A 26825-nucleotide genomic window follows, 5' to 3' on the forward strand; every position below is an offset into this window, starting at 1 on the left:
ATAAACATATTCGTGACAACAGTAGCTACAGTAAACTACGGTTATAACGAACTCAAAGGGACAACTAATTAATGGTTCATTGACTGGAATGCTTGAGGGCATTGGAGTAAGTGTGTAGGAGTGAGTGAGTGAGTGAGTGGGGGCAATGCATGAGAGGGAAAAGTGGCTGTTTGAGTTTGAGTGAGTGAGTTGGAGAGTGGTTGTTTCAGTGTGGGAGAGTGAGCGAGAAGGGGGATGCATGAGAGGGAAGATTGAGTTTGAGGGGGGAGTGAGAGAGTGGTTGTTTGAGTTTGGGTGAGAGAGGAGAGTGAGTGAGAGGAGTGTGTGTGTGTGTGTGTGTGTGTGTGTGTGTGTGTGTGTGTGTGTGTGTGTGTGTGTGTGTGTGTGTGTGTGTGTGTGTGTGTGTGTGTGTGTGTGTGTATGTGTGTGTGAGAGTAAGTGAGAGGGGAAGTGACTGAGTGGTTGTTTGATTGTTGGGGAGTGAGTGAGGGGGAGAGTGACTGAGTGGTTGTTTGAGTGTGGGGAGTAAGTGAGAGGGGGACTGACTGAGTGGTTGTTTGATTGTTGGGGAGTGAGTGAGGGGGAGAGTGACTGAGTGGTTGTTTGAGTGTGGGGAGTAAGTGAGAGGGAGAGTGACTGAGTGGTTGTTTGAGTGTGGGGAGTAAGTGAGAGGGGGACTGACTGAGTGGTTGTTTGAGTGTGGGGAGTGAGTGAGAGGGGGACTGACTGAGTGGTTGTTTGATTGTTGGGGAGTGAGTGAGAGGGGGACTGACTGAGTGGTTGTTTGAGTGTGGGGAGTAAGTGAGAGGGGAAGTGACTGAGTGTTTGTTTGAGTGTGGGGAGTGAGTGAGAGGGAAGTGACTGAGTGGTTGTTTGAGTGTGGGGAGTAAGTGAGAGGGGGACTGAATGAGTGGTTGTTTGAGTGTGGGGAGTGAGTGAGAGGGGAAGTGACTGAGTGGTTGTTTGAGTGTGGGGAGTGAGTGAGAGGGGAAGTGACTGAGTGGTTGTTTGAGTGTGGGGAGTAAGTGAGAGAGGAAGTGACTGAGTGGTTGTTTGAGTGTGGGGAGTGAGTGAGAGGGGGACTGACTGAGTGGTTGTTTGAGTGTGGGGAGTGAGTGAGAGGGGAAGTGACTGAGTGGCTGTTTGAGTGTGGGGAGTGAGTGAGAGAGGAAGTGACTGAGTGGTTGTTTGAGTGTGGGGAGTGAGTTAGAGGGAAGTGACTGAGTGGTTGTTTGAGTGTGGGGAGTAAGTGAGAGGGGAAGTGACTGAGTGGTTGTTTGAGTGTGGGGAGTGAGTGAGAGGGGGACTGACTGAGTGGTTGTTTGAGTGTGGGGAGTGAGTGAGAGGGGAAGTGACTGAGTGGTTGTTTGATTGTTGGGGAGTGAGTGAGGGGGAGAGTGACTGAGTGGTTGTTTGAGTGTGGGGAGTGAGTGAGAGGGGAAGTGACTGAGTGGTTGTTTGAGTGTGGGGAGTGAGTGAGAGGGGGACTGACTGAGTGGTTGTTTGAGTGTGGGGAGTGAGTGAGAGGGGAAGTGACTGAGTGGTTGTTTGAGTGTGGGGAGTAAGTGAGAGGGAGAGTGACTGAGTGGTTGTTTGAGTGTGGGGAGTAAGTGAGAGGGGAAGTGACTGAGTGGTTGTTTGAGTGTGGGGAGTGAGTGAGAGGGGAAGTGACTGAGTGGTTGTTTGAGTGTGGGGAGTGAGTGAGAGGGGAAGTGACTGAGTGGTTGTTTGAGTGTGGGGAGTGAGTGAGAGGGGGACTGACTGAGTGGTTGTTTGAGTGTGGGGAGTGAGTGAGAGGGGGACTGACTGAGTGGTTGTTTGAGTGTGGGGAGTGAGTGAGACTGGGACTGACTGAGTGGTTGTTTGAGTGTGGGGAGTGAGTGAGAGGGGAAGTGACTGAGTGGTTGTTTGAGTGTGGGGAGTAAGTGAGAGGGGAAGTGACTGAGTGGTTGTTTGAGTGTGGGGGAGTGAGTGAGAGGGGGACTGACTGAGTTGTTGTTTGATTGTTGGGGAGTGAGTGAGGGGGAGAGTGACTGAGTGGTTGTTTGAGTGTGGGGAGTGAGTGAGAGGGGGACTGACTGAGTGGTTGTTTGATTGTTGGGGAGTGAGTGAGGGGGAGAGTGACTGAGTGGTTGTTTGAGTGTGGGGAGTGAGTGAGAGGGGGACTGACTGAGTGGTTGTTTGATTGTTGGGGAGTGAGTGAGGGGGAGAGTGACTGAGTGGTTGTTTGAGTGTGGGGAGTAAGTGAGAGGGGGACTGACTGAGTGGTTGTTTGATTGTTGGGGAGTGAGTGAGGGGGAGAGTGACTGAGTGGTTGTTTGAGTGTGGGGAGTGAGTGAGACGGGGACTGACTGAGTGGTTGTTTGAGTGTGGGGAGTGAGTGAGAGGGGGATTGACTGAGTGGTTGTTTGAGTGTGGGGAGTGAGTGAGAGGGGAAGTGACTGAGTGGTTGTTTGAGTGTGGGGAGTAAGTGAGAGGGGGACTGACTGAGTGGTTGTTTGAGTGTGGGGAGTGAGTGAGAGGGGAAGTGACTGAGTGGTTGTTTGAGTGTGGGGAGTGAGTGAGAGGGGAAGTGACTGAGTGGTTGTTTGAGTGTGGGGAGTAAGTGAGAGGGGGACTGACTGAGTGGTTGTTTGAGTGTGGGGAGTGAGTGAGAGGGGAAGTGACTGAGTGGTTGTTTGAGTGTGGGGAGTGAGTGAGAGGGGAAGTGACTGAGTGGTTGTTTGATTGTGGGGAGTAAGTGAGAGGGGAAGTGACTGAGTGGTTGTTTGAGTGTGGGGAGTGAGTGAGAGGGGAAGTGACTGAGTGGTTGTTTGAGTGTGGGGAGTGAGTGAGAGGGGAAGTGACTGAGTGGTTGTTTGAGTGTGGGGAGTGAGTGAGAGGGGGACTGACTGAGTGGTTGTTTGAGTGTGGGGAGTGAGTGAGAGGGGGACTGACTGAGTGGTTGTTTGAGTGTGGGGAGTGAGTGAGACTGGGACTGACTGAGTGGTTGTTTGAGTGTGGGGAGTGAGTGAGAGGGGAAGTGACTGAGTGGTTGTTTGAGTGTGGGGAGTAAGTGAGAGGGGAAGTGACTGAGTGGTTGTTTGAGTGTGGGGGAGTGAGTGAGAGGGGGACTGACTGAGTTGTTGTTTGATTGTTGGGGAGTGAGTGAGGGGGAGAGTGACTGAGTGGTTGTTTGAGTGTGGGGAGTGAGTGAGAGGGGGACTGACTGAGTGGTTGTTTGATTGTTGGGGAGTGAGTGAGGGGGAGAGTGACTGAGTGGTTGTTTGAGTGTGGGGAGTGAGTGAGAGGGGGACTGACTGAGTGGTTGTTTGATTGTTGGGGAGTGAGTGAGGGGGAGAGTGACTGAGTGGTTGTTTGAGTGTGGGGAGTAAGTGAGAGGGGGACTGACTGAGTGGTTGTTTGATTGTTGGGGAGTGAGTGAGGGGGAGAGTGACTGAGTGGTTGTTTGAATGTGGGGAGTGAGTGAGAGGGGGACTGACTGAGTGGTTGTTTGATTGTTGGGGAGTGAGTGAGGGGGAGAGTGACTGAGTGGTTGTTTGAGTGTGGGGAGTAAGTGAGAGGGGGACTGACTGAGTGGTTGTTTGAGTGTGGGGAGTGAGTGAGAGGGGAAGTGACTGAGTGGTTGTTTGAGTGTGGGGAGTAAGTGAGAGGGGAAGTGACTGAGTGGTTGTTTGAGTGTGGGGAGTAAGTGAGAGGGGGACTGACTGAGTGGTTGTTTGAGTGTGGGGAGTGAGTGAGAGGGGAAGTGACTGAGTGGTTGTTTGAGTGTGGGGAGTAAGTGAGAGGGGACTGACTGAGTGGTTGTTTGAGTGTGGGGAGTGAGTGAGAGGGGAAGTGACTGAGTGGTTGTTTGAGTGTTGGGGAGTAAGTGAGAGGGGAAGTGACTGAGTGGTTGTTTGATTGTTGGGGAGTGAGTGAGAGGAGAGTGACTGAGTGGTTGTTTGAGTGTGGGGAGTAAGTGAGAGGGGAAGTGACTGAGTGGTTGTTTGAGTGTGGGGAGTGAGTGAGAGGGAAGTGACTGAGTGGTTGTTTGAGTGTGGGGAGTGAGTGAGGGGGAGAGTGACTGAGTGGTTGTTTGAGTGTGGGGAGTAAGTGAGAGGGGGACTGACTGAGTGGTTGTTTGATTGTTGGGGAGTGAGTGAGGGGGAGAGTGACTGAGTGGTTGTTTGAGTGTGGGGAGTGAGTGAGAGGGGGACTGACTGAGTGGTTGTTTGATTGTTGGGGAGTGAGTGAGGGGGAGAGTGACTGAGTGGTTGTTTGAGTGTGGGGAGTAAGTGAGAGGGGGACTGACTGAGTGGTTGTTTGAGTGTGGGGAGTGAGTGAGAGGGGAAGTGACTGAGTGGTTGTTTGAAGATGGGGAGTGAGTGAGAGGGGAAGTGACTGAGTGGTTGTTTGAGTGTGGGGAGTGAGTTAGAGGGAAGTGACTGAGTGGTTGTTTGAGTGTGGGGAGTAAGTGAGAGGGGGACTGACTGAGTGGTTGTTTGAGTGTTGGGGAGTAAGTGAGAGGGGAAGTGACTGAGTGGTTGTTTGAGTGTTGGGGAGTGAGTGAGAGGGGAGTGACTGAGTGGTTGTTTGAGTGTGGGGAGTAAGTGAGAGGGGAAGTGACTGAGTGGTTGTTTGAGTGTGGGGAGTGAGTGAGAGGGGAGAGTGACTGAGTGTTTGTTTGATTGTTGGAGAGTGAGTGAGGGGGGACTGACTGAGTGGTTGTTTGATTGTTGAGGAGTGAGTCAGAGGGGAGAGTGACTGAGTGTTTGTTTGATTGTTGGAGAGTGAGTGAGAGGGGGACTGACTGAGTGTTTGTTTGTTTGTTGTTTAACTACACACTCAGCAATATTTCAGCTATATGACGGTGGTCTGTAAATAATCGAGTCTGGACCAGACAATCCAGTGGTCGACATCATGAGCATCGAATAACGCATTTGGGATAGAATGACATGTATCAACCAAGTCAGCGCGTCTGACCGACCTCTCCCGTTAGTTGCCCCTTACGATAAGCATAGGCGCCTTTTACGTCAAGCATGGGTTGCTGAAGACGTATTCTACCCCGGATCTTCACGGGTCCTTTGTACATGAACAGTAGAATCGGTGTGACGCGGGACTATGTGGAGAACGATGTTATTCACCATGTTGAAACTTTAAGTAATAATTACTTAGTAGATTTTTGTACACAATTTGAGATGGAAAGATATTCTTGTGATAAATTTCTAAAGAACTTTGGAAAAACTCTTTGGAAATGTGTTCAATTCTGAACATACATATTGTGAATGGAAGATTTGGAACGGACTATCAAATCGGTGACTGTACATTTATTAGGCATTTTGTGAGTGAGTGAGTTGGGTTTAACGCCGCTTTTAACAGTATTCCAGTTATATCACGGCGTGTCAGCTTAATATGGGAGGAAAGCCCGAAGTGATGCAGGTCTCAGACGTTTACCACTTCGGTGAAACCCACGAGCACGGGTATGGTGCTGACAAACCTAGAAACATAATTGTGGCGAACCGGGATTCGAACCCACAATCACAGGTTTCTGGCGAGCCCAAGGGACACAACTCTGCACAACGAATTGCGGCGCCTTAGACGACTGGGCCACCAGTGCCCCCTATTAGGCATTAAGGCTGTAGTGTGATAATTTTTTGTTTAGCATCGAGTGATGATAATGATGAATGTGATTGTAAAACAGATAAACGGTGCCATTATTTAAATGCGTTCAGAAGAAACTAAAGATAACCCATAACTTATTAAGTAAAGTAAGTTTGCAATGAGCACAGATAACTGTGTGAAATCAAGAAGGACCAGTTTGCACAATGTTTAAGGAGAGACCTAGAAAATGCAGCAGCGGTAGACTTAAAACGTTTCTGGGACATCATAAAACGTATGTCTTGACGACCGCAACGACCCAACCCTATTGATATACAAGACTGGGGGGACTATTTCTCGTCGCAGAATTCTGAACCAATGGGTATTCAGGATAATCTTGGTGGGGTGTAGGACATGGTGACATGTCAAGGTTATGTGCAAGAACTGACAATTGACATATTAGAATCCCAAATCACCAATTCCGAACTTTCTGAAAGCATCAGTGCCAAGAATCATAATAAATCACCTGGCCTTGACGACATCTGTGGAAGCAATTGTACATACATGGTTTGCGTGCTATTTACAGTAATGTATAGGCTTGTGTTCGTTCAAACAATTGAGTATCTGGTATATTTGTTGCTTCATGGGTGTGGGGTGGTGAGGTGAAATGGGGTTTAACGTCGCGTCCAAGATTATTGCACTTATATAGCGACGTGCATGCACGTGTATGTATGTGTGAGGCAGCTTGTACTAGTCCGGACTAATGCCGATTTATAGTGCTAGCTCACTGAAATACCATGCCGCAGTTTAACATGAATACCCCACTCAGACTCAGTATATTGACTCCGAGCCGACCAGTCCTTGTTTTAGCCCCTTAATGCCGAGCGCCAGACAGGGTAACAACAAGTACCATCTTTTAACGTCTTTTGGTATGACGCCGCCGGGGATCGAACCCCGGACCTTCCGCTCTCCGGGCGGACGCTCTGCCACTTGACCACGGAGGCGGTCATGGGTGTGAGGCAAGGGTGTTATGCTTTGCTGAAACAAAAATAGTTGTTTATCAAAAATAGGGGAGGTTTATCACGTTATGAAAAAATGGTATTATGATGGACATGCGTATGAAGTAGTTACTGGATACAGTTATCTGGGCTTGTATTTTAGTAATAGATTATTCGATATTCATATATTTCGATCAAATTTCGTATTTAGGTACAATGTATATTAGGACTCAACCGAATAGGTTTTTTCACCATCATGGCAATATAATCGAGGCATCTGATTGAAATTTAGTTAAAGGGATATTTAGATATGTTTTTGCACACAAAGCACATTTTATTACAATACCAACGGAATGGAGTCCTCTGATTGGTCGAAATTGAAATAGTTAGCCCTATTTAAGACTATTTTACCATACAAATAAGTGCTCTTTATGAAACTAGGTGTGTGTGATCAGCACAACATACAGTAATACAACCTCATTCAGAAATCCAGGGTGGTCTCAAAGTCGCCATTTTTTAATTTACAGGTCTCAAACATCGAAATGAGTAAATATAAATTTATGAATTAATTCCTTTTGAAAACCCTAGTTAATATCATTTCATTAGATTATTAGTTCATTGTACCCCCGCACAGAGCACTTATGCACAGTGAATGCTGCGCTTTACAAATGCATAAATTATTATTATTATTATTATTATTATTATTATTATTATTATTATTATTATTATTATTATTATTATTGTATCAGCGTGTCCGCTAGTCCGCAGAAAATAACTTTCCGAACAATTCCTTCCAAACTAATTGACTGATTTCAATTAAACTTTGTACACGTGGCCACTTCAACATGTTGGTGGGGACATTGTAATTGTTTGGTTTTCATTTGGACGGACTTATGTCTTTTATTACTTCGTCATTTCAATTTGTCTGGACAACTTCTAAACTACTACATCGATTTCTTTCAAATATGTACGTAGGTGTACAACATACCTTCATTAATTACCCACAGGACAGTTCTAGTTAGCTTTATTTTTATCCATACATGCAAGATGTCCGAAAGGTTTATGTGTGGTATTGCCATCCGTCTTTGTACGGCGTGCGTCATCCGTCATGCGAAATCTATTCACAATCCAATACGATTTATTCATAAAATATGTCGAAAGATAGCATTTACAGCTCACTTGGTACGAAGTTCTGTTCAACTTGTGAGCTTATGTCAGCTCCCCAAGAAGATCGAATAGTCGGTTCCTAACTGACATGAAATACTCTACAGGCCGTATGCCTAATGTTCTTTTTCGCTATTTTCAATCAACAATGGTCTTACTACAAGTTATGATAAACTGCTATGGAAAAGGTACAGACTTCATATCCGAAATATATAAACATTAAGTGGCTATATTTGACTCGTTAAAATAGTATTACATGAAGAGTATTTTTTACATTAAGGGTTGTAACAAGAGTTAACCCGCAACCCTTAATGTATTTCTTTTTACAGACTAATTTTTACATTAAGGGTTGAAACAATGCTGTCCTCCACAACATCAAGCAGACAGGAATTGATCGAACTGGTCTGGTCAAAGCGGCGGTAAAATCTATCCCACACACTCATTCATTGTATATTCGAGAAACTACTTATCCTCAGGATCTAAACTATTAGAACTGTGGCCATTTAATAAACGTCTAGGTTCTTGATTGACAGGGATTGACATTACGATCATCGATCCATGCAATCGGGATACAAGTGACATACACCAACCAAGTCAGCTAGCCTGACCACCCGATCCCGTTAGTCGCCTCTTATGACAAGCATAGTCGTCTTACGTCAAGCATGGGTTGCTGAAGACAAGCATATTCTACCATCACGGATCATTAAAGATGTACCGATAGGGATTTCCATTACTGTAGCGCATTTAGACTACGTGCTGAGTAGGTATTCCAGCTTTTTCAGTTTCGTTCTGTGGCGATCTTCGATTGAGTGTTTAGTCATTTACATTGTTCGTAGGCATCGCAAGGCCACATAAACACGTCATACATCACTATTGTCGGACCGACCTCAGTTCTGCCTCTGACCTGCCCTCTTAGATGCGTTGTAGTGAAAGAGGCTGACGTAAAATCATGAAGCCTCGATGTCCACGTGAATTGTACACCTGGGCCACGCTGCAGGATATCACATAATTTGGGACTCTTGTCCCTCAATAAGTGAAAACGAAATGGAACACAATCCTTAAATGTGTCCCCTTCATGGACTGAAACAATAATTTGATCAGGGAAGCAGTAACAATATGTATGTGCTCTTGGTCAGATTGAATTGTGACATCGAATCATTCATAATTCAATGACATTAGATTTAAATAAGAATTAGATATAACAAAAACTTGACATAATAAACTTAAACAGGTTGTCATGACTAGGACAAGATAGCGGAATGTTGTTGGTATTGTCCAAGAATAGCGTCAATCTTGTTAACGATGTTATATATAGACCCGTGAAGATTCCGGGGTAGAATAGGTCTTCAGCAACCGATGCTTGCCGGTAAAAGGCGGCTATGCTTGTCGTAAAAGGCGACTAACGGGATCGGATGGTCAGGCTCGTTCCAATTGCGTGGATCGATGCTCATGATATCAATCACTGGATTGTCTGGTCGAGACTCGATTATTTAGACCGCCGTCATATAGCTGGAATATTGCTGAGTGCGGCGTAAAACAACAAACCAACCAACTAACCAATATATATATTACCCCTCTGATGATATGATGATTTACCCCTCTGATGATATGATGATCAACACAACAATTTTCTTCGAAGTCCAAGATATCCAGCTACTGTTGCCCCAAACCGGAAAAAAACGCCTTCAGATAGGAAGTGCATATATATTTGTGTGGCGGTGAACGCTAACAGTATGTGAACATGGGCTCTCAGATAGGAATTGTTGTCATCAGGCTGAGCAAGTTATAGACACGTGTATATGCTTTCTGGGACCGAGCGTAATCTGCATTTAGATTTAATAAAGTAGCGCCAAGCATAGTACTTTTCTTTTCCGATGATTGTGTAATCCTCAGTTCAAATGACCGGTTTATGCTTGTTATTGATAATTGTAATCCTCTGGATTCATCAAATGTCGATGTGTCATGCGGATATTGAAAGCGAACCGAACATTGAGGAAGCAAAACCACGGCTGCAAGACGGTGTTATTCAGTGAACAAAATATCGCAGCTATACCAAACGTCCTCGCTGTTTACTCCAGCTTCACCTTCGTAATGAGATTACTGGTTCTCACCTTCGCTGTTCTCTTTGAGATATCATCAGGTGAGAGTATTTATCAGGTATATTATCTGAGCGACTTAGAAATTGTTGTGGATAAATGAGGGTAAAACAGAATTAACGAGAGTGACAACGCCTTGTTCATTACTTTCAGGGACAGACCTGTGCTCAATAAGTGAGACTGTTGTAGCCTGTCATCCATGCTCGGTGATGTGTCCTGGACGGGAAGAGATGTGCTTCAGATGCCCAGATGGATGCGGAGGAGATTGCAGCTCTACATGTGGGGATAGGTGTCTAAACGGAGCGTGTCATTACACAGACGCTGCACAACTTCAGTGTTCTCAAGGATGTAAAGAAGGGTGGGCAGGGATATCCTGTCAAGAAGGGTGTCCGCCCAACTGCGTTCTGTGTGATCAATTCAGGTCCACGTGTCGGTCGTGTGTGGAGGGGTACCAAGGTGACAGATGTACCCACATCACACCTACAGAGGCTGAACACAGCCCAGGCACAGGGACCCCCACAAGTGAACACGAGACAACACAAGGTGAGACAGAGAGCACAGACTCAACCATCACAGCGACCAGCAGTGTGAACTGTGTAAAAGAAGATCCGGCAACTGGAGCGACTTCCAACAGGAGTGAGGACAGAAATCTGAGATTGAACTGCAGTGACCAAAGTGATTCAAGTAGGTGCAATTATTTAACATTGATTTACATTTTACACGTGCATCTGGGAAAATAAGTACATAAATATGTTGTTATGGGTGCTGCATTACGAGATTAGGGGCCTGTGGGTCATAAGAAACAGGATATTAATAGTATTTAATTAAAAAGCCCATAAACACGTTTGACATCAATCAATTTGACGGGTTAAGAGTCAATCTGCCTGGAGAGCAGAAGGTCTGTGGTTTGATTCCCAGTTGGGTCATACTAAATACATTAAATTTGTTTGTTGTCTAACGCTGCACTCAGCAATATTCCAGCTATATGACGTCGGTCTGTAAATAATCGAGTCTCGACCAGACAATGCAGTGATTGACATCATGAGCATCGATCTACGCAATTGAGATATGATGACTCTATACATGATTATATTCCAACAGGAACAACAGACCTATACCCTTCGTCTCTATGGCAGGGAATTAACATTGGCATCGGTCTGGCAGTTGCTGCGGTTCTTCTTCTAATCTGCGGTGCTATTGGATATAAACTGTACAAAGTGCACGGAAGTCTTAAACGGTAAATTGTTTCTGTTATATTGTCTCTTTTAATTCTGAGTGAGAGAGTGAGTGAAAGTTGTTCAACGCCGAAGTCATCAATAATTCAAGCATATTACTGCGGCATGTTTATAATTTGGACCAGGCAAACCAGTGACTGAATGCACGAGCATCAGTCCACTCAGCACTTGAGGTTAAAGGTTAAAGTCTACCCCGGAGTCTCGATGATGATATAAGAAAAAAATCATCACAATTTGCCGGCATATGTACTATGCCAAAACATTAGGGGATATTTTGTTTTGAGGTGAAAGAACAGAAAATTACACCAATGTCTGGCAATGAAAGTAAGTGATTTATGTGGCAAGGGCCCGAGGAAATCAACTCCCAAACACAACAGTTTGTCATGAAGCACGTGACATCGGACAGGAGGTGCAAGGGTTGGTATGACAGATTTACCATAGTTACCAATCATTAATAAAGCAACAACATTGATCATGCGACGTTTGCAACATGCTAAACGTTTATATCTTACATGTAAATACAGCTTGCAACTGCCCAACTCCAAAGTTCACATGTCTAATAAACAAGTTCTATTGTTTCTTGTTTGACGCCGCACTCAGCTAAATGACGGCGCTCTGTAAATAATCGGGCGTTTTGCCGGTCTCTAAAGTCTGTCATTTAAGGGGGCGGTCGGGTAGCCTAGTGGTTAAAGCGTGAGTCGTCATGCCGAAGACCCGGGTTCGATTAATGGGTACAATGTGTGAAGCCCATTTCTGGTGTCCCCCACAGTGATATTGCTGGAATATTGCTAAAAGCGGCGTAAAACCATACTCACGCACTCACTGTCATTTCTCCTTACAGCGAACATGCGTTGCGTAATAAATGGACCTAATGAATAAATAATGGACCTTCAGACGTAGGTGATGCACAGAGCCACGAAAGGTTAACAGTCAAATTACTATCTCATCCTACTGGGTACCCATTCACTGCTGGTTGGACAGACATATTGCGAACATAGTCACTTGCCTAAGGAGACACCACATGTGTTACATGTGCTTCAGTTCGGCAGGAACGAAGCCCTAATAATCCTCAGTAGTCGAGCTGCCGAACCAATAATTAGTTAATCCTTACATTTGCTTGTGTTTCAGAGACACTGAAGAGGCCATTGATCAACCAGTCCCTGCTCGACCGGTTCAGGTTGCCATTGTGGATGATGACAGGGAATCCGGAATATATTCCTACGTTGTTGTCAAGGAAAATTGATAGCAGGCAACATTCTCATTACCAGTTTGATCATCACAAGAAAAAATAGTAATAATGTTGATGTTCACGGGGCAGAAGTAAATAACTCAACAATAAACATGTCTGCTGTCGTCTTAAACTTCACCCCTGAGTTTTGTCTTCCGTCTCCACCCTGAGCTACCATCCGAGGGCAAAATCTAAACTCTTGGACATATCTGTAAATAATATTCCTTATTGGCGCAATGGATTGTTTTCACTTTATAAGTATTAAGCATGCATGCAGCTATCTTCGTTGATTAATCATCACCATATTTCGGGATTCTATTCTAAGTGGCGAGGACTATGGGCTCCTCAATTGTTTCCTAATATTTCACAAACCTGATATCAAAATGGAAGCAACTGGGAGCAATATTCGCAATATGAAGGGAAAGTCGAGACGGTTCGTTTGCCAGGGAATGGACACTGGTTGTTCTCTCGCGTTTGTTTTTTAACTGGAAGAAGGAAATAACTCCTTGCAATATATCTTTTTTTAAATACATGACTCGAAACGATTATTGATTTGTCTTCTTCGTTGTGTCCTTCTTATCAGAACACTTTCCGGGTGTGTTCAGATTCAGCTGTGTAATTAATACTGTCGGTCTACCGTCCGGGTAATTCCACATACATACATTTACATATTCAGGGTGGCCCAAAGTTGAGAAAAGCTGTAATTAATGCTAACAGCATTCATAAGGCTAAACAGTGGCTAAAACGACTTGAATACGGGTGTTTGCGTCGTAAATGAAGACATTATGAAAAATGTAATTCTTCTCTAGTAGCTTAAGGAGAACGCTTCACTTGTCTCTTGTATAAGCTGGATGCTGACATATTGAAAAATGGAATATTCTACGATCTTCCCATAAAGTTATAGAACTCAACGGAGTGTTATTGTACACCTCCGGCCCATATACAGTGGTTAAGGTCATGTCACATTTACAGTACAACACATATTTTAAGGACCCGTGAAGATTCTGGGGTAGAATAGGTCTTCAGCAACCCATGCTTGCCGTAAAAGGTGACTACGCTTGTCGTAAAAGGCGACTAACGGGATCGGGTAGTCAGGCTCGCTGACTTGGTTGATGCATGTCATCGATCCCACTTGCGTGGATCGATGCTCATGATTTCAATCACTGGATTGTCTGGGCCAGACTCGATTATTTTACAGACCGCCGTCATATAGCTGGAATATTGCTGAGTGCGGTGTTCAACAGCAAACAAACTAACAAAACATATTTTAAGAATCCCTTTTCCAACACGACATGACCTGATGTGTGTGCAAGGTTATGTGGAGTTTTATATTGCGAGAATGGGAGTTTTCTACAAAGGGGTTTCTGTAGACATTTGGCAAGTAAAGACCTCGGATAAACCTTTGTCTCAGCAGTCTTTATTCAAGTTAAAAGGAAATTCCTCTTCAACACTAAGACTCACCCTAAGAGGGTATATAAGTCCCACATCATTCAAAGTATTTTTATGCATGCCAGAATTTTAAAACGAAGTATTTTTGTCATTTTAATATAAGGCTTAACTGGTAAACTATCGCCAGTGACTGAAGGGTTGATATGAATCCTGCCAGGGTCCATGCAGGGAGAAAAGGTACTGTAAGTCCCCATGGTCCCTGGTGTGGTGATCTCCCTTTAGTTACTGACGATCTCTAGTCCATTTTTATATTGTGTTTTTTTTTCTACTTTTAGATGTTCCTCAGCTAGTTTTAAATCTTATCTGTGATATCTAGTTATCATACTGTCCTTCGATGACAGGTTTTTATAAAGTCTAATGTGTATATTTAATGTATAACTTCTCGTCATGGTATGGCTGAAATATTGCCGATGTGACGATAAATATTAACTCACTCACTCAACACTAAGACACAATATGCAGATGTTTAAGCAATTCTCATTTGACAATCTTCTGCCATTGTTTTAATATTGCACGATATTCTCACGGGCACGGTTGGTCCAGTAGTCTGAAGTGCAGAGTTGAGTACCTTTGGCGTGCACGAAACCTATGATCGTAACAATACAATTTAAATACGTGAGACGGGGGTGGGGATGGGTAACAATACAACTTAAGTACGTGAGACGGGGGTGGGGATGGGTAACAATACAACTTTATTACGTGAGGCGGGGGTGGGGATGGGTAACAATACAACTTCAGTACGTGAGACGGGGGTGGGGATGGGTAACAATACAACTGTAGTACGTGAGACGGGGGTGGGGATGGGTAACAATACAACTTTAGTACGTGATGCGGGGGTGGGGATGGGTAACAATACAACTTTAGTACGTGAGGCGGGGATGGGGATGGGTAACAATACAACTTTAGTACGTGAGGCGTGGATCGATGCTCATGATATCAATCACTGGATTGTCTGGTTCAGACTCGATTATTTACAGACCGCCGTCATACATCTGAAATATTGTTGATTGCGGCATTAAACAATAAACCAACAACGTTAGTCGTCTTTACGAACGGGATCAGGTGCGGCGTTTAAACAACAAACAAACAAACTCAAGGAAGTACACCACACATATCGTCCTACATCACCACCTTGTCATTTCTATTTACTCAGATTTTGTTACGACCTTTTATCAGACGTCTGCTCCCGTTCCCGAGGGCGCGGAAAAGGGAAATATTTTAAGTCAGACTCTTGTAACCAACAGTTTCTGTTCTTAAATGAATAACAAAAACCTACCCGATGGCCTGCATTATTCAGCATTTGCTTACGAATGTGTTAACATCATTATTGACTTTAGAAATAGTGTTTAAAAGTATCATGGTCAGTTAATTCTTGTACACGCGCGCGTGCGTGCGTGCGTGTGTGTGTGTGTGTGTGTGTGTGCAAAATTAATAATTTAATGAACCCTTTTTGATCCAACTCGTTTTTATCCTCGTTGTGATTGACCCCGTGTGTTATACTTTCAATGTATATATGAAATAACACGTTGCGATCATCTCATAGTCTGTTAAAATTGGTATTGTTACTGTGCAACAGAAAACTATGAGATGAACATATTCGTGACAACAGTAGCTACAGTAAACTACGGTTATAACGAACTCAAAGGGACAACTAATTAATGGTTCATTGACTGGAATGCTTGAGGGCATTGGAGTAAGTGTGGAGGAGTGAGTGAGTGAGTGGGGGCAATGCATGAGAGGGAAAAGTGGCTGTTTGAGTTTGGGTGAGTGAGTTGGAGAGTGGTTGTTTCAGTGTGGGAGAGTGAGCGAGAAGGGGGATGCATGAGAGGGAAGATTGAGTTTGAGGGGAGAGTGAGCGAGAAGGGAAGGGGGATGCATGAGAGGGAAGATTGAGTTTGAGGGGAGAGTGAGCGAGAAGGGGGATGCATGAGAGGGAAGATTGAGTTTGAGGGGAGAGTGAGCGAGAAGGGGGATGCATGAGAGGGAAGATTGAGTTTGAGGGGAGAGTGAGCGAGAAGGGGGATGCATGAGAGGGAAGATTGAGTTTGAGGGGAGAGTGAGCGAGAAGGGGGATGCATGAGAGGGAAGATTGAGTTTGAGGGGAGAGTGAGCGAGAAGGGGGATGCATGAGAGGGAAGATTGAGTTTGAGGGGAGAGTGAGCGAGAAGGGGGATGCATGAGAGGGAAGATTGAGTTTGAGGGGAGAGTGAGCGAGAGGGGGATGCATGAGAGGGAAGATTGAGTTTGAGGGGAGAGTGAGCGAGAAGGGGGATGCATGAGAGGGAAGATTGAGTTTGAGGGGAGAGTGAGCGAGAGGGGGATGCATGAGAGGGAAGATTGAGTTTGAGGGGAGAGTGAGCGAGAAGGGAAGGGGGATGCATGAGAGGGAAGATTGAGTTTGAGGGGAGAGTGAGAGAGTGGTTGTTTGAGTTTGGGTGAGAGAGGAGAGTGAGTGAGAGGAGTGTGTGTGTGTGTGTGTGTGTGTGTGTGTGTGTGTGTGTGTGTGTGTGTGTGTGTGTGTGTGTGTGTGTGTGTGTGTGTGTGTGTGTGAGAGAGAGAGAGGGGGAGTGACTGAGCGTTTGTTTGAGTTTTGGGGAGTGAGTGAGAGGGGGAGTGACTGAGTGGTTGTTTGATTGTTGGGGAGTGAGTGAGAGGGGGACTGACTGAGTGGTTGTTTGATTGTTGGAGAGTGAGTGAGAGGGGGAGTGACTGAGTGGTTGTTTGATTGTTGGAGAGTGAGTGAGAGGGGGAGTGACTGAGTGGTTGTTTGATTGTTGGAGAGTGAGAGAGAGGGGGAGTGACTGAGTGGTTGTTTGATTGTTGGAGAGTGAGAGAGAGGGGACTGACTGAGTGGTTGTTTGAGTTTGGGGAGTGAGTGAGAGGGGAGAGTGACTAAGTGGTTGTTTGATTGTTGGAGAGTGAGTGAGAGGGGGACTGACTGAGTGTTTGTTTGAGTTTGGGGAGTGAGTGAGAGGGGAGAGTGACTGAGTGTTTGTTTGAGTTTGGGGAGTAAGTGAGAGGGGAGAGTGACTAAGTGGTTGTTTGATTGTTGGAGAGTGAGTGAGAGGGGGACTGACTGAGTGTTTGTTTGAGTTTGGGGAGTGAGTGAGAGGGGAGAGTGACTGAGTGTTTGTTTGATTGTTGGAGAGTGAGTGAGAGGGGAGAGTGACTGAGTGTTTGTTTGTTTGTTGTTTAACTACACACTCAGCAATATTTCAGCTATATGACGGTGGTCTGTAAATAATCGAGTCTGGACCAGACAATCCAGTGGTCGACATCATGAGCATCGAATAACGCATTTGGGATAATATGACATGTATCAACCAAGTCAGCGCGTCTGACCGACCTCTCTCGTTAGTTGCCCCTTACGATAAGCATAGGCGCCTTTTACGTCAAGCATGGGTTGCTGAAGACCTATTCTACCCTGGATCTTCACGGGTCCTTTGTACATAAACAGTAGAATCAGTGTGACGCGGGACTATGTGGAGAACGATGTTATTCACCATGTTGAAACTTTAAGTAATAATTACTTAGTAGATTTTTGTACACAATTTGAGATGGAAAGATATTCTTGTGATAAATTACTAAAGAACTTTGGAAAAACTCTTTGGAAATGTGTTCAATTCTGAACATACATATTGTGAATGGAAGATTTGGAACGGACTATCAAATCGGTGACTGTACATTTATTAGGCATTTTGTGAGTGAGTGAGTTGGGTTAAACGCCGCTTTTAACAGTATTCCAGTTATATCACGGCGTGTCAGCTTAATGTGGGAGGAAAGCCCGAAGTGATGCAGGTCTCAGACGTTTACCACTTCGGTGAAACCCACGAGCACGGGTATGGTGCTGACAAACCTAGAAACATAATTGTGGCGAACCGGGATTCGAACCCACAATCATAGGTTTCTGGCGTGCCCAAGGGACACAACTCTGCACAGCGAATCGCGGCGCCTTAGACGACTGGGCCACCAGTGCCCCCTATTAGGCATTAAGGCTGTAGTGTGATAATTTTTTGTTTAGCATCGAGTGATGATAATGATGAATGTGATTGTAAAACAGATAAACGGTGCCATTATTTAAATGCGTTCAGAAGAAACTAAAGATAACCCATAACTTATTAAGTAAAGTAAGTTTGCAATGAGCACAGATAACTGTGTGAAATCAAGAAGGACCAGTTTGCACAATGTTTAAGGAGAGACCTAGAAAATGCAGCAGCGGTAGACTTTAAACGTTTCTGGGACATCATAAAACGTATGTCTTGACGACCGCAACGACCCAACCCTATTGATATACAAGACTGGGGGGACTATTTCTCGTCGCAGAATTCTGAACCAATGTGTATTCAGGATAATCTTGGTGAGGTGTAGGACATGGTGACATGTCAAGGCTATGTGCAAGAACTGACAATTGACATATTAGAATCCCAAATCACCAATTCCGAACTTTCTGAAAGCATCAGTGCCAAGAACCATAATAAATCACCTGCCCTTGACGACATCTGTGGAAGCAATTGTACATACATGGTTTGAGTGCTATTTACAGTAATGTATAGGCTTGTGTTCGTTCAAACAATTGAGTATCTGGTATATTTGTTGCTTCATGGGTGTGGGGTGGTGAGGTGAAATGGGGTTTAACGTCGCGTCCAAGATTATTGCACTTATATAGCGACGTGCATGCACGTGTATGTATGTGTGAGGCAGCTTGTACTAGTCCGGACTAATGCCGATTTATAGTGCTAGCTCACTGAAATACCATGCCGCAGTTTAACATGAATACCCCACTCAGACTCAGTATATTGACTCCGAGCCGACCAGTCCTTGTTTTAGCCCCTTAATGCCGAGCGCCAGACAGGGTAACAACAAGTTCCATCTTTTAACGTCTTTTGGTATGACGCGGCCGGGGATCGAACCCCGGACCTTCCGCTCTCCGGGCGGACGCTCTGCCACTTGACCACGGAGGCGGTCATGGGTGTGAGGCAAGGGTGTTATGCTTTGCTGAAACAAAAATAGTTGTTTATCAAAAATAGGGGAGGTTTATCACGTTATGAAAAAATGGTATTATGATGGACATGCGTATGAAGTAGTTACTGGATACAGTTATCTTGGCTTGTATTTTAGTAATAGATTATTCGATATTCAGAGATTTCGTTCAAATTTCGTATTTAGGTACAATGTATATTAGGACTCAACCGAATAGGTTTTTTCACCATCATGGCAATATAATCGAGGCATCTGATTGAAATTTAGTTAAAGGGATATTAAGATATGTTTTTGCACACAAAGCACATTTTATTACAATACCAACGGAATGGAGTCCTCTGATTGGTCGAAATTGAAATAGTTAGCCCTATTTAAGACTATTTTACCATACAAATAAGTGCTCTTTATGAAACTAGGTGTGTGTGATCAGCACAACATACAGTAATACAACCTCATTCAGAAATCCAGGGTGGTCTCCAAGTCGCCATTTTTTAATTTACAGGTCTCAAACATCGAAATGAGTAAATATATATTTATGAATTCCTTTTGAAAACCCTAGTTAATATCATTTCATTAAATTATTAGTTCATTGTACCCCCGCACAGAGCACTTATGCACAGTGAATGCTGCGCTATACAAATGCATAAATTATTATTATTATTATTGTTGTTATTATTATTATTATTATTATTATTATTATTGTATCAGCGTGTCCGCTAGTCCGCAGAAAATAACTTTCCGAACAATTCCTTCCAAACTAATTGACTGATTTCAATTAAACTTTGTACACGTGGCCACTTCAACATGTTGGTGGGGACATTGTAATTGTTTGGTTTTCATTTGGACGGACTTATGTCTTTTATTACTTCGTCATTTCAATTTGTCTGGACAACTTCTAAACTACTACATCGATTTATTTCAAATATGTACGTAGGTGTACAACATACCTTCATTAATTACCCACAGGACAGTTCTAGTTAGCTTTATTTTTATCCATACATGCAAGATGTCCGAAAGGCTTATGTGTGGTATTGCCATCCGTCTTTGTACGGCGTGCGTCATCCGTCATGCGAAATCTATTCACAATCCAATAGGATTTATTCATAAAATATGTCGAAAGATAGCATTTACAGCTCACTTGGTACGAAGTTCTGTTCAACTTGTGAGCTTATGTCAGCTCCCCAAGAAGATCGAATAGTCGGTTCCTAACTGACATGAAATACTCTACAGGCCGTATGCCTAATGTTCTTTTTCGCTATTTTCAATCAACAATGGTCTTACTACAAGATATGATAAACTGCTATGGAAAAGGTACAGACTTCATATCCGAAATATATAAACATTAAGTGGCTATATTTGACTCGTTAAAATAGTATTACATGAAGAGTATTTTTTACATTAAGGGTTGTAACAAGAGTTAACCCGCAACCCTTAATGTATTTCTTTTTACATTAAGAGTGATTTTTACATTAAGGGTTGAAACAATGCTGTCCTCCACAACATCAAGCTGACAGGAATTGATAGAACTGGTCTGGTCAAAGCGGCGGTAAAATCTATCCCACACACTCATTCGTTGTATATTCGAGAAACTACTTATCCTCAGGATCTAAACTATTAGAACTGTGGCCATTTAATAAACGTCTAGGTTCTTGATTGACAGGGATTGACATTACGATCATCGATCCATGCAATCGGGATACAAGTGACATACACCAACCAAGTCAGCTAGCCTGACCACCCGATCCCGTTAGTCGCCTCTTATGACAAGCATAGTCGTCTCACGTCAAGCATGGGTTGCTGAAGACAAGCATATTCTACCATCACGGATCATTAAAGATGTACCGATAGGGATTTCCATTACTGTAGCGCATTTAGACTACGTGCTGAGTAGGTATTCCAGCTTTTTCAGTTTCGTTCTGTGGCGATCTTCGATTGAGTGTTTAGTCATTTACATTGTTCGTAGGCATCGCAAGGCCACATAAACACGTCATACATCACTATTGTCGGACCGACCTCAGTTCTGCCTCTGACCTGCCCTCTTAGATCCGTTGTAGTGAAAGAGGCTGACGTAAAATCATGAAGCCTCGATGTCCACGTGAATTGAACACCTGGGCCACGCTGCAGGATATCACATAATTTGGGACTCTTGTCCCTCAATAAGTGAAAACGAAATGGAACACAATCCTTAAATGTGTCCCCTTCATGGACTGAAACAATAATTTGATCAGGGAAGCAGTAACAATATGTATGTGCTCTTGGTCAGATTGAATTGTGACATCGAATCATTCATAATTCAATGACATTAGATTTAAATAAGAATTAGATATAACAAAAACTTGACATAATAAACTTAAACAGGTTGTCATGACTAGGACAAGATAGCGGAATGTTGTTGGTATTGTCCAAGAATAGCGTCAATCTTGTTAACGATATTATATATAGACCCGTGAAGATTCCGGGGTAGAATAGGTCTTCAGCAACCGATGCTTGCCGGTAAAAGGCGACTATGCTTGTCGTAAAAGGCGACTAACGGGATCGGATGGTCAGGCTCGTTCCAATTGCGTGGATCGATGCTCATGATATCAATCACTGGATTGTCTGGTCGAGACTCGATTATTTACAGACCGCCGTCATATAGCTGGAATATTGCTGAGTGCGGCGTAAAACAACAAACCAACCAACTAACCAATATATATATTACCCCTCTGATGATATGATGATTTACCCCTCTGATGATATGATGATCAACACAACAATTTTCTTCGAAGTCCAAGATATCCAGCTACTGTTGCCCCAAACCGGAAAAAAACGCCTTCAGATAGGAAGTGCATATATATTTGTGTGGCGGTGAACGCTAACAGTATGTGAACATGGGCTCTCAGATAGGAATTGTTGTCATCAGGCTGAGCAAGTTATAGACACGTGTATATGCTTTCTGGGATCGAGCGTAATCTGCATTTAGATTTAATAAAGTAGCGCCAAGCATAGTACTTTTCTTTTCCGATGATTGTGTAATCCTCAGTTCAAATGACCGGTTTATGCTTGTTATTGATAATTGTAATCCTCTGGATTCATCAAATGTCGATGTGTCATGCGGATATTGAAAGCGAACCGAACATTGAGGAAGCAAAACCACGGCTGCAAGACGGTGTTATTCAGTGAACAAAACATCGCAGCTATACCAAACGTCCTCGCTGTTTACTCCAGCTTCACCTTCGTAATGAGATTACTGGTTCTCACCTTCGCTGTTCTGTTTGAGATATCATCAGGTGAGAGTATTTATCAGGTATATTATCTGAGCGACTTAGAAATTGTTGTGGATAAATGAGGGTAAAACAGAATTAACGCGAGTGACAACGCTTTGTTCATTACTTTCAGGGACAGACCTCTGCTCAATAAGTGAGACTGTTGTAGTCTGTCATTCATGCTCGGTGATGTGTCCTGGACGGGAAGAGATGTGCTTCAGATGCCCAGATGGATGCGGAGGAGATTGCAGCTCTACATGTGGGGATAGGTGTCTAAACGGAGCGTGTCATTACACAGACGCTGCACAACTTCAGTGTTCTCAAGGATGTAAAGAAGGGTTGGCAGGGATATTCTGTCAAGAAGGGTGTCCGCCCAACTGCGTTCTGTGTGATCAATTCAGTTCCACGTGTCTGTCGTGTGTGGAGGGGTACCAAGGTGACAGATGTACCCACATCACACCTACAGAGGCTGAACACAGCCCAGGCATAGGGACCCCCACAAGTGAACACGAGACAACACAAGGTGAGACAGACAGCACAGACTCAACCATCACAGCCAACAGTAGTGTGAACTGTGTAAAAGAAGATCCGGCAACTGGAGAGACTTCCAACAGGAGTGAGGACAGAAATCTGAGATTGAACTGCAGTGACCAAAGTGATTCAAGTAGGTGCAATTACTTAACATTGATTTACATTTTACACGTGCATCTGGGAAAATAAGTACATAAATATGTTGTTATGTGTGCTGCATTACGAGGTTAGGGGCCTGTGGGTCATAGGAAACAGGATATTAATAGTATTTAATTAAAAAGCCCATAAACACGTTTGACATCAATCAATTTGACGGGTTAAGAGTCAGTCTGTCTGGAGAGCGGAAGGTCTGTGGTTTGATTCCCAGTTGGGTCATACTAAATACATTAAATTTGTTTGTTGTTTAACGCTGCACTCAGCAATATTCCAGCTATATGACGGCGGTCTGTAAACAAACGAGTCTCGACCAGACAATGCAGTGATTGACATCATGAGCATCGATCTACGCAATTGAGATATGATGACTCTATACATGATTATATTCCAACAGGAACAACAGACCTACACCCTTTGCCTCTATGGCAGGGAATTAACATTGGCATCGGTCTGGCAGTTGCTGTGGTTCTTCTTCTAATCTGCGGTGCCATTAGTTATAAACCTGTACAAAGTGCACGGAAACCTTAAACGGTAACTTGTTTCTGTTATATTGTCTCTTTTAATTCTGAGTGAGAGAGTGAGTGAAAGTTGTTCAACGCCGAAGTCATCAATAATTCAAGCATATTACGGCGGCATGTTTATAATTTGGACCAGGCAAACCAGTGACTGAATGCATGAACCTCAGTCCACTCAGCACCTGAGGTTAAAGGTTAAATTCTACCCCGGAGTCTCGATGATGATATAAGAAAAAAATCATCACAATTTGCTGGCATATGTACTATGCCAAAACATTAGGGGATATTTTGTTTTGAGGTGAAAGAACAGAAAATTACACCAATGTCTGGCAATGAAAGTAAGTGATTTATGTGGCAAGGGCCCGAGGAAATCAACTCCCAAACACAACAGTTTGTCATGAAGCACGTGACATCGGACAGGAGGTGCAAGGGTTGGTATGACAGATTTACCATTGTTACCAATCATTAATAAAGCAACAACATTGATCATGCGACGTTTGCAACATGCTAAACGTTTATATCTTATGCATTCCCTACATGTAAATACAGCTTGCAACTGCCCAACTCCAAAGTTCACATGTCTAATAAACAAGTTCTATTGTTTCTTGTTTGACGCCGCACTCAGGTAAATGACGGCGCTCTGTAAATAATCGGGCGTTTTGCCGGTCTCTAAAGTCTGTCATTTAAGGGGGCGGTCGGGTAGCCTAGTGGTTAAAGCGTGAGTCGTCATGCCGAAGACCCGGGTTCGATTAATGGGTACAATGTGTGAAGCCCATTTCTGGTGTCCCCCACAGTGATATTGCTGTAATATTGCTAAAAGCGGCGTAAAACCATACTCACGCACTCACTGTCATTTCTCCTTACAGCGAACATGCGTTGCGTAATAAATGGACCTAATGAATAAATAATGGACCTTCAGACGTAGGTGATGCACAGAGCCACGAAAGGTTAACAGTCAAATTACTATCTCATCCTACTGGGTACCCATTCACTGCTGGTTGGACAGACATATTGCGAACATAGTCACTTGCCTAAGGAGACACCACATGTGTTACATGTGCTTCAGTTCGGCAGGAACGAAGCCCTAATAATCCTCAGTAGTCGAGCTGCCGAACCAATAATTAGTTAATCCTTACATTTGCTTGTGTTTCAGAGACACTGAAGAGGCCATTGATCAACCAGTCCCTGCTCGACCGGTTCAGGTTGCCATTGTGGATGATGACAGGGAATCCGGAATATATTCCTACGTTGTTGTCAAGGAAAATTGCTAGCAGGCAACATTCTCATTACCAGTTTCATCATCACAAGAAAAAATAGTAATAATGTTGATGTTCACGGGGAAGAAGTAAATAACTCAACAATAAACATGTCTGCTGTCGTCTTAAACTTCACCCCTGAGTTTTGTCTTCCGTCTCCACCCTGAGCTACCATCCGAGGGCAAAATCTAAACTCTTGGACATATCTGTAAATAATATTCCTTATTGGCGCAATGGATTGTTTTCACTTTATAAGTATTAAGCATGCATGCAGCTATCTTCGTTGATTAATCATCACCATATTTCGGGATTCTATTCTAAGTGGCGAGGACTATGGGCTCCTCAATTGTTTCCTAATATTTCACAAACCTGATATCAAAATGGAAGCAACTGGGAGCAATATTCGCAATATGAAGGGAAAGTCGAGACGGTTCGTTTGCCAGGGAATGGACACTGGTTGTTCTCTCGCGTTTGTTTTTTAACTGGAAGAAGGAAATAACTCCTTGCAATATATCTTTTTTTAAATACATGACTCGAAACGATTATTGATTTGTCTTCTTCGTTGTGTCCTTCTTATCAGAACACTTTCCGGGTGTGTTCAGATTCAGCTGTGTAATTAATACTGTCGGTCTACCGTCCGGGTAATTCCACATACATACATTTACATATTCAGGGTGGCCCAAAGTTGAGAAAAGCTGTAATTAATGCTAACAGCATTCATAAGGCTAAACAGTGGCTAAAACGACTTGAATACGGGTGTTTGCGTCGTAAATGAAGACATTATGAAAAATGTAATTCTTCTCTAGTAGCTTAAGGAGAACGCTTCACTTGTCTCTTGTATAAGCTGGATGCTGACATATTGAAAAATGGAATATTCTACGATCTTCCCATAAAGTTATAGAACTCAACGGAGTGTTATTGTACACCTCCGGCCCATATACAGTGGTTAAGGTCATGTCACATTTACAGTACAACACATATTTTAAGGACCCGTGAAGATTCTGGGGTAGAATAGGTCTTCAGCAACCCATGCTTGCCGTAAAAGGTGACTACGCTTGTCGTAAAAGGCGACTAACGGGATCGGGTAGTCAGGCTCGCTGACTTGGTTGATGCATGTCATCGATCCCACTTGCGTGGATCGATGCTCATGATTTCAATCACTGGATTGTCTGGGCCAGACTCTATTATTTTACAGACCGCCGTCATATAGCTGGAATATTGCTGAGTGCGGTGTTCAACAGCAAACAAACTAACAAAACATATTTTAAGAATCCCTTTTCCAACACGACATGACTTGATGTGTGTGCAAGGTTATGTGGAGTTTTATATTGCGAGAATGGGAGTTTTCTACAAAGGGGTTTCTGTAGACATTTGGCAAGTAAAGACCTCGGATAAACCTTTGTCTCAGCAGTCTTTATTCAAGTTAAAAGGAAATTCCTCTTCAACACTAATACTCACCCTAAGAGGGTATATAAGTCCCACATCATTCAAAGTATTTTTATGCATGCCAGAATTTTAAAACGAAGTATTTTTGTCATTTTAATATAAAGCTTAACTGGTAAACTATCGCCAGTGACTGAAGGGTTGATATGAATCCTGCCAGAGAAAAGGTACTGTAAGTCCCCATGGTCCCTGGTGTGGTGATCTCCCTTTAGTTACTGACGATCTCTAGTCCATTTTTATATTGTGTTTTTTTTTCTACTTTTAGATGTTCCTCAGCTAGTTTTAAATCTTATCTGTGATATCTAGTTATCATACTGTCCTTCGATGACAGGTTTTTATAAAGTCTAATGTGTATATTTAATGTATAACTTCTCGTCACGGTATGGCTGAAATATTGCCGATGTGACGATAAATATTAACTCACTCACTCAACACTAAGACACAATATGCAGATGTTTAAGCAATTCTCATTTGACAATCTTCTGCCATTGTTTTAATATTGCACGATATTCTCACGGGCACGGTTGGTCCAGTAGTCTGAAGTGCAGAGTTGAGTACCTTTGGCGTGCACGAAACCTATGATCGTAACAATACAATTTAAATACGTGAGACGGGGGTTGGGATGGGTAACAATACAACTTAAGTACGTGAGACGGGGGTGGGGATGGGTAACAATACAACTTTTGTACGTGAGGCAGGGGTGGGGATGGGTAACAATACAACTGTAGTACGTGAGACGGGGGTGGGGATGGGTAACAATACAACTTTAGTACGTGAGACGGGGGTGGGGATGGGTAACAATACAACTTTAGTACGTGAGACGGGGGTGGGAATGGGTAACAATACAACTTTAGTACGTGAGGCGTGGATCGATGCTCATGATATCAATCACTGGATTGTCTGGTTCAGACTCGATTATTTACAGACCGCCGTCATACATCTGAAATAT

The 26825-nt window shown here is 43.6% G+C and overlaps 1 protein-coding gene and 1 pseudogene across 1 annotated transcript; both read left to right on the top strand.

Moving 5' to 3' along the window:
• The first annotated feature begins 9833 nt into the window (after positions 1-9833).
• Positions 9834-12316, top strand: LOC139450466 (uncharacterized). The gene is made up of 5 exons (XM_071232174.1): positions 9834-9882; positions 9992-10522; positions 10940-11075; positions 11419-11490; positions 12202-12316. Exons 1-5 carry the CDS (start codon positions 9834-9836, stop codon positions 12314-12316), a joined length of 903 nt encoding a protein of 300 aa, XP_071088275.1.
• A 9634-nt stretch (positions 12317-21950) lies between these two features.
• LOC139450465 (uncharacterized) lies at positions 21951-24448 on the top strand (annotated as a pseudogene).
• Positions 24449-26825: the final 2377 nt, after the last annotated feature.

The sequence above is a fragment of the Haliotis cracherodii genome, unplaced genomic scaffold (assembly GCF_022045235.1).
Source record: "Haliotis cracherodii isolate W230 unplaced genomic scaffold, xgHalCrac1.p SCAF_8, whole genome shotgun sequence".
In the NCBI taxonomy this organism is placed as follows: domain Eukaryota; kingdom Metazoa; phylum Mollusca; class Gastropoda; order Lepetellida; family Haliotidae; genus Haliotis; species Haliotis cracherodii.

Excerpts from the sequence above, each read along its gene's own strand:
- LOC139450466 (XM_071232174.1), top strand. The coding sequence starts at position 9,834 with ATGAGATTACTGGTTCTCACCTTCGCTGTTCTCTTTGAGATATCATCA. Across the intron at positions 11,076-11,418 it reads GTGCACGGAAGTCTTAAACG|GGCCCGAGGAAATCAACTCC; the intron begins GTAAATTGTTTC and ends TTATGTGGCAAG. Across the intron at positions 11,491-12,201 it reads ATCGGACAGGAGGTGCAAGG|AGACACTGAAGAGGCCATTG; the intron begins GTTGGTATGACA and ends CTTGTGTTTCAG.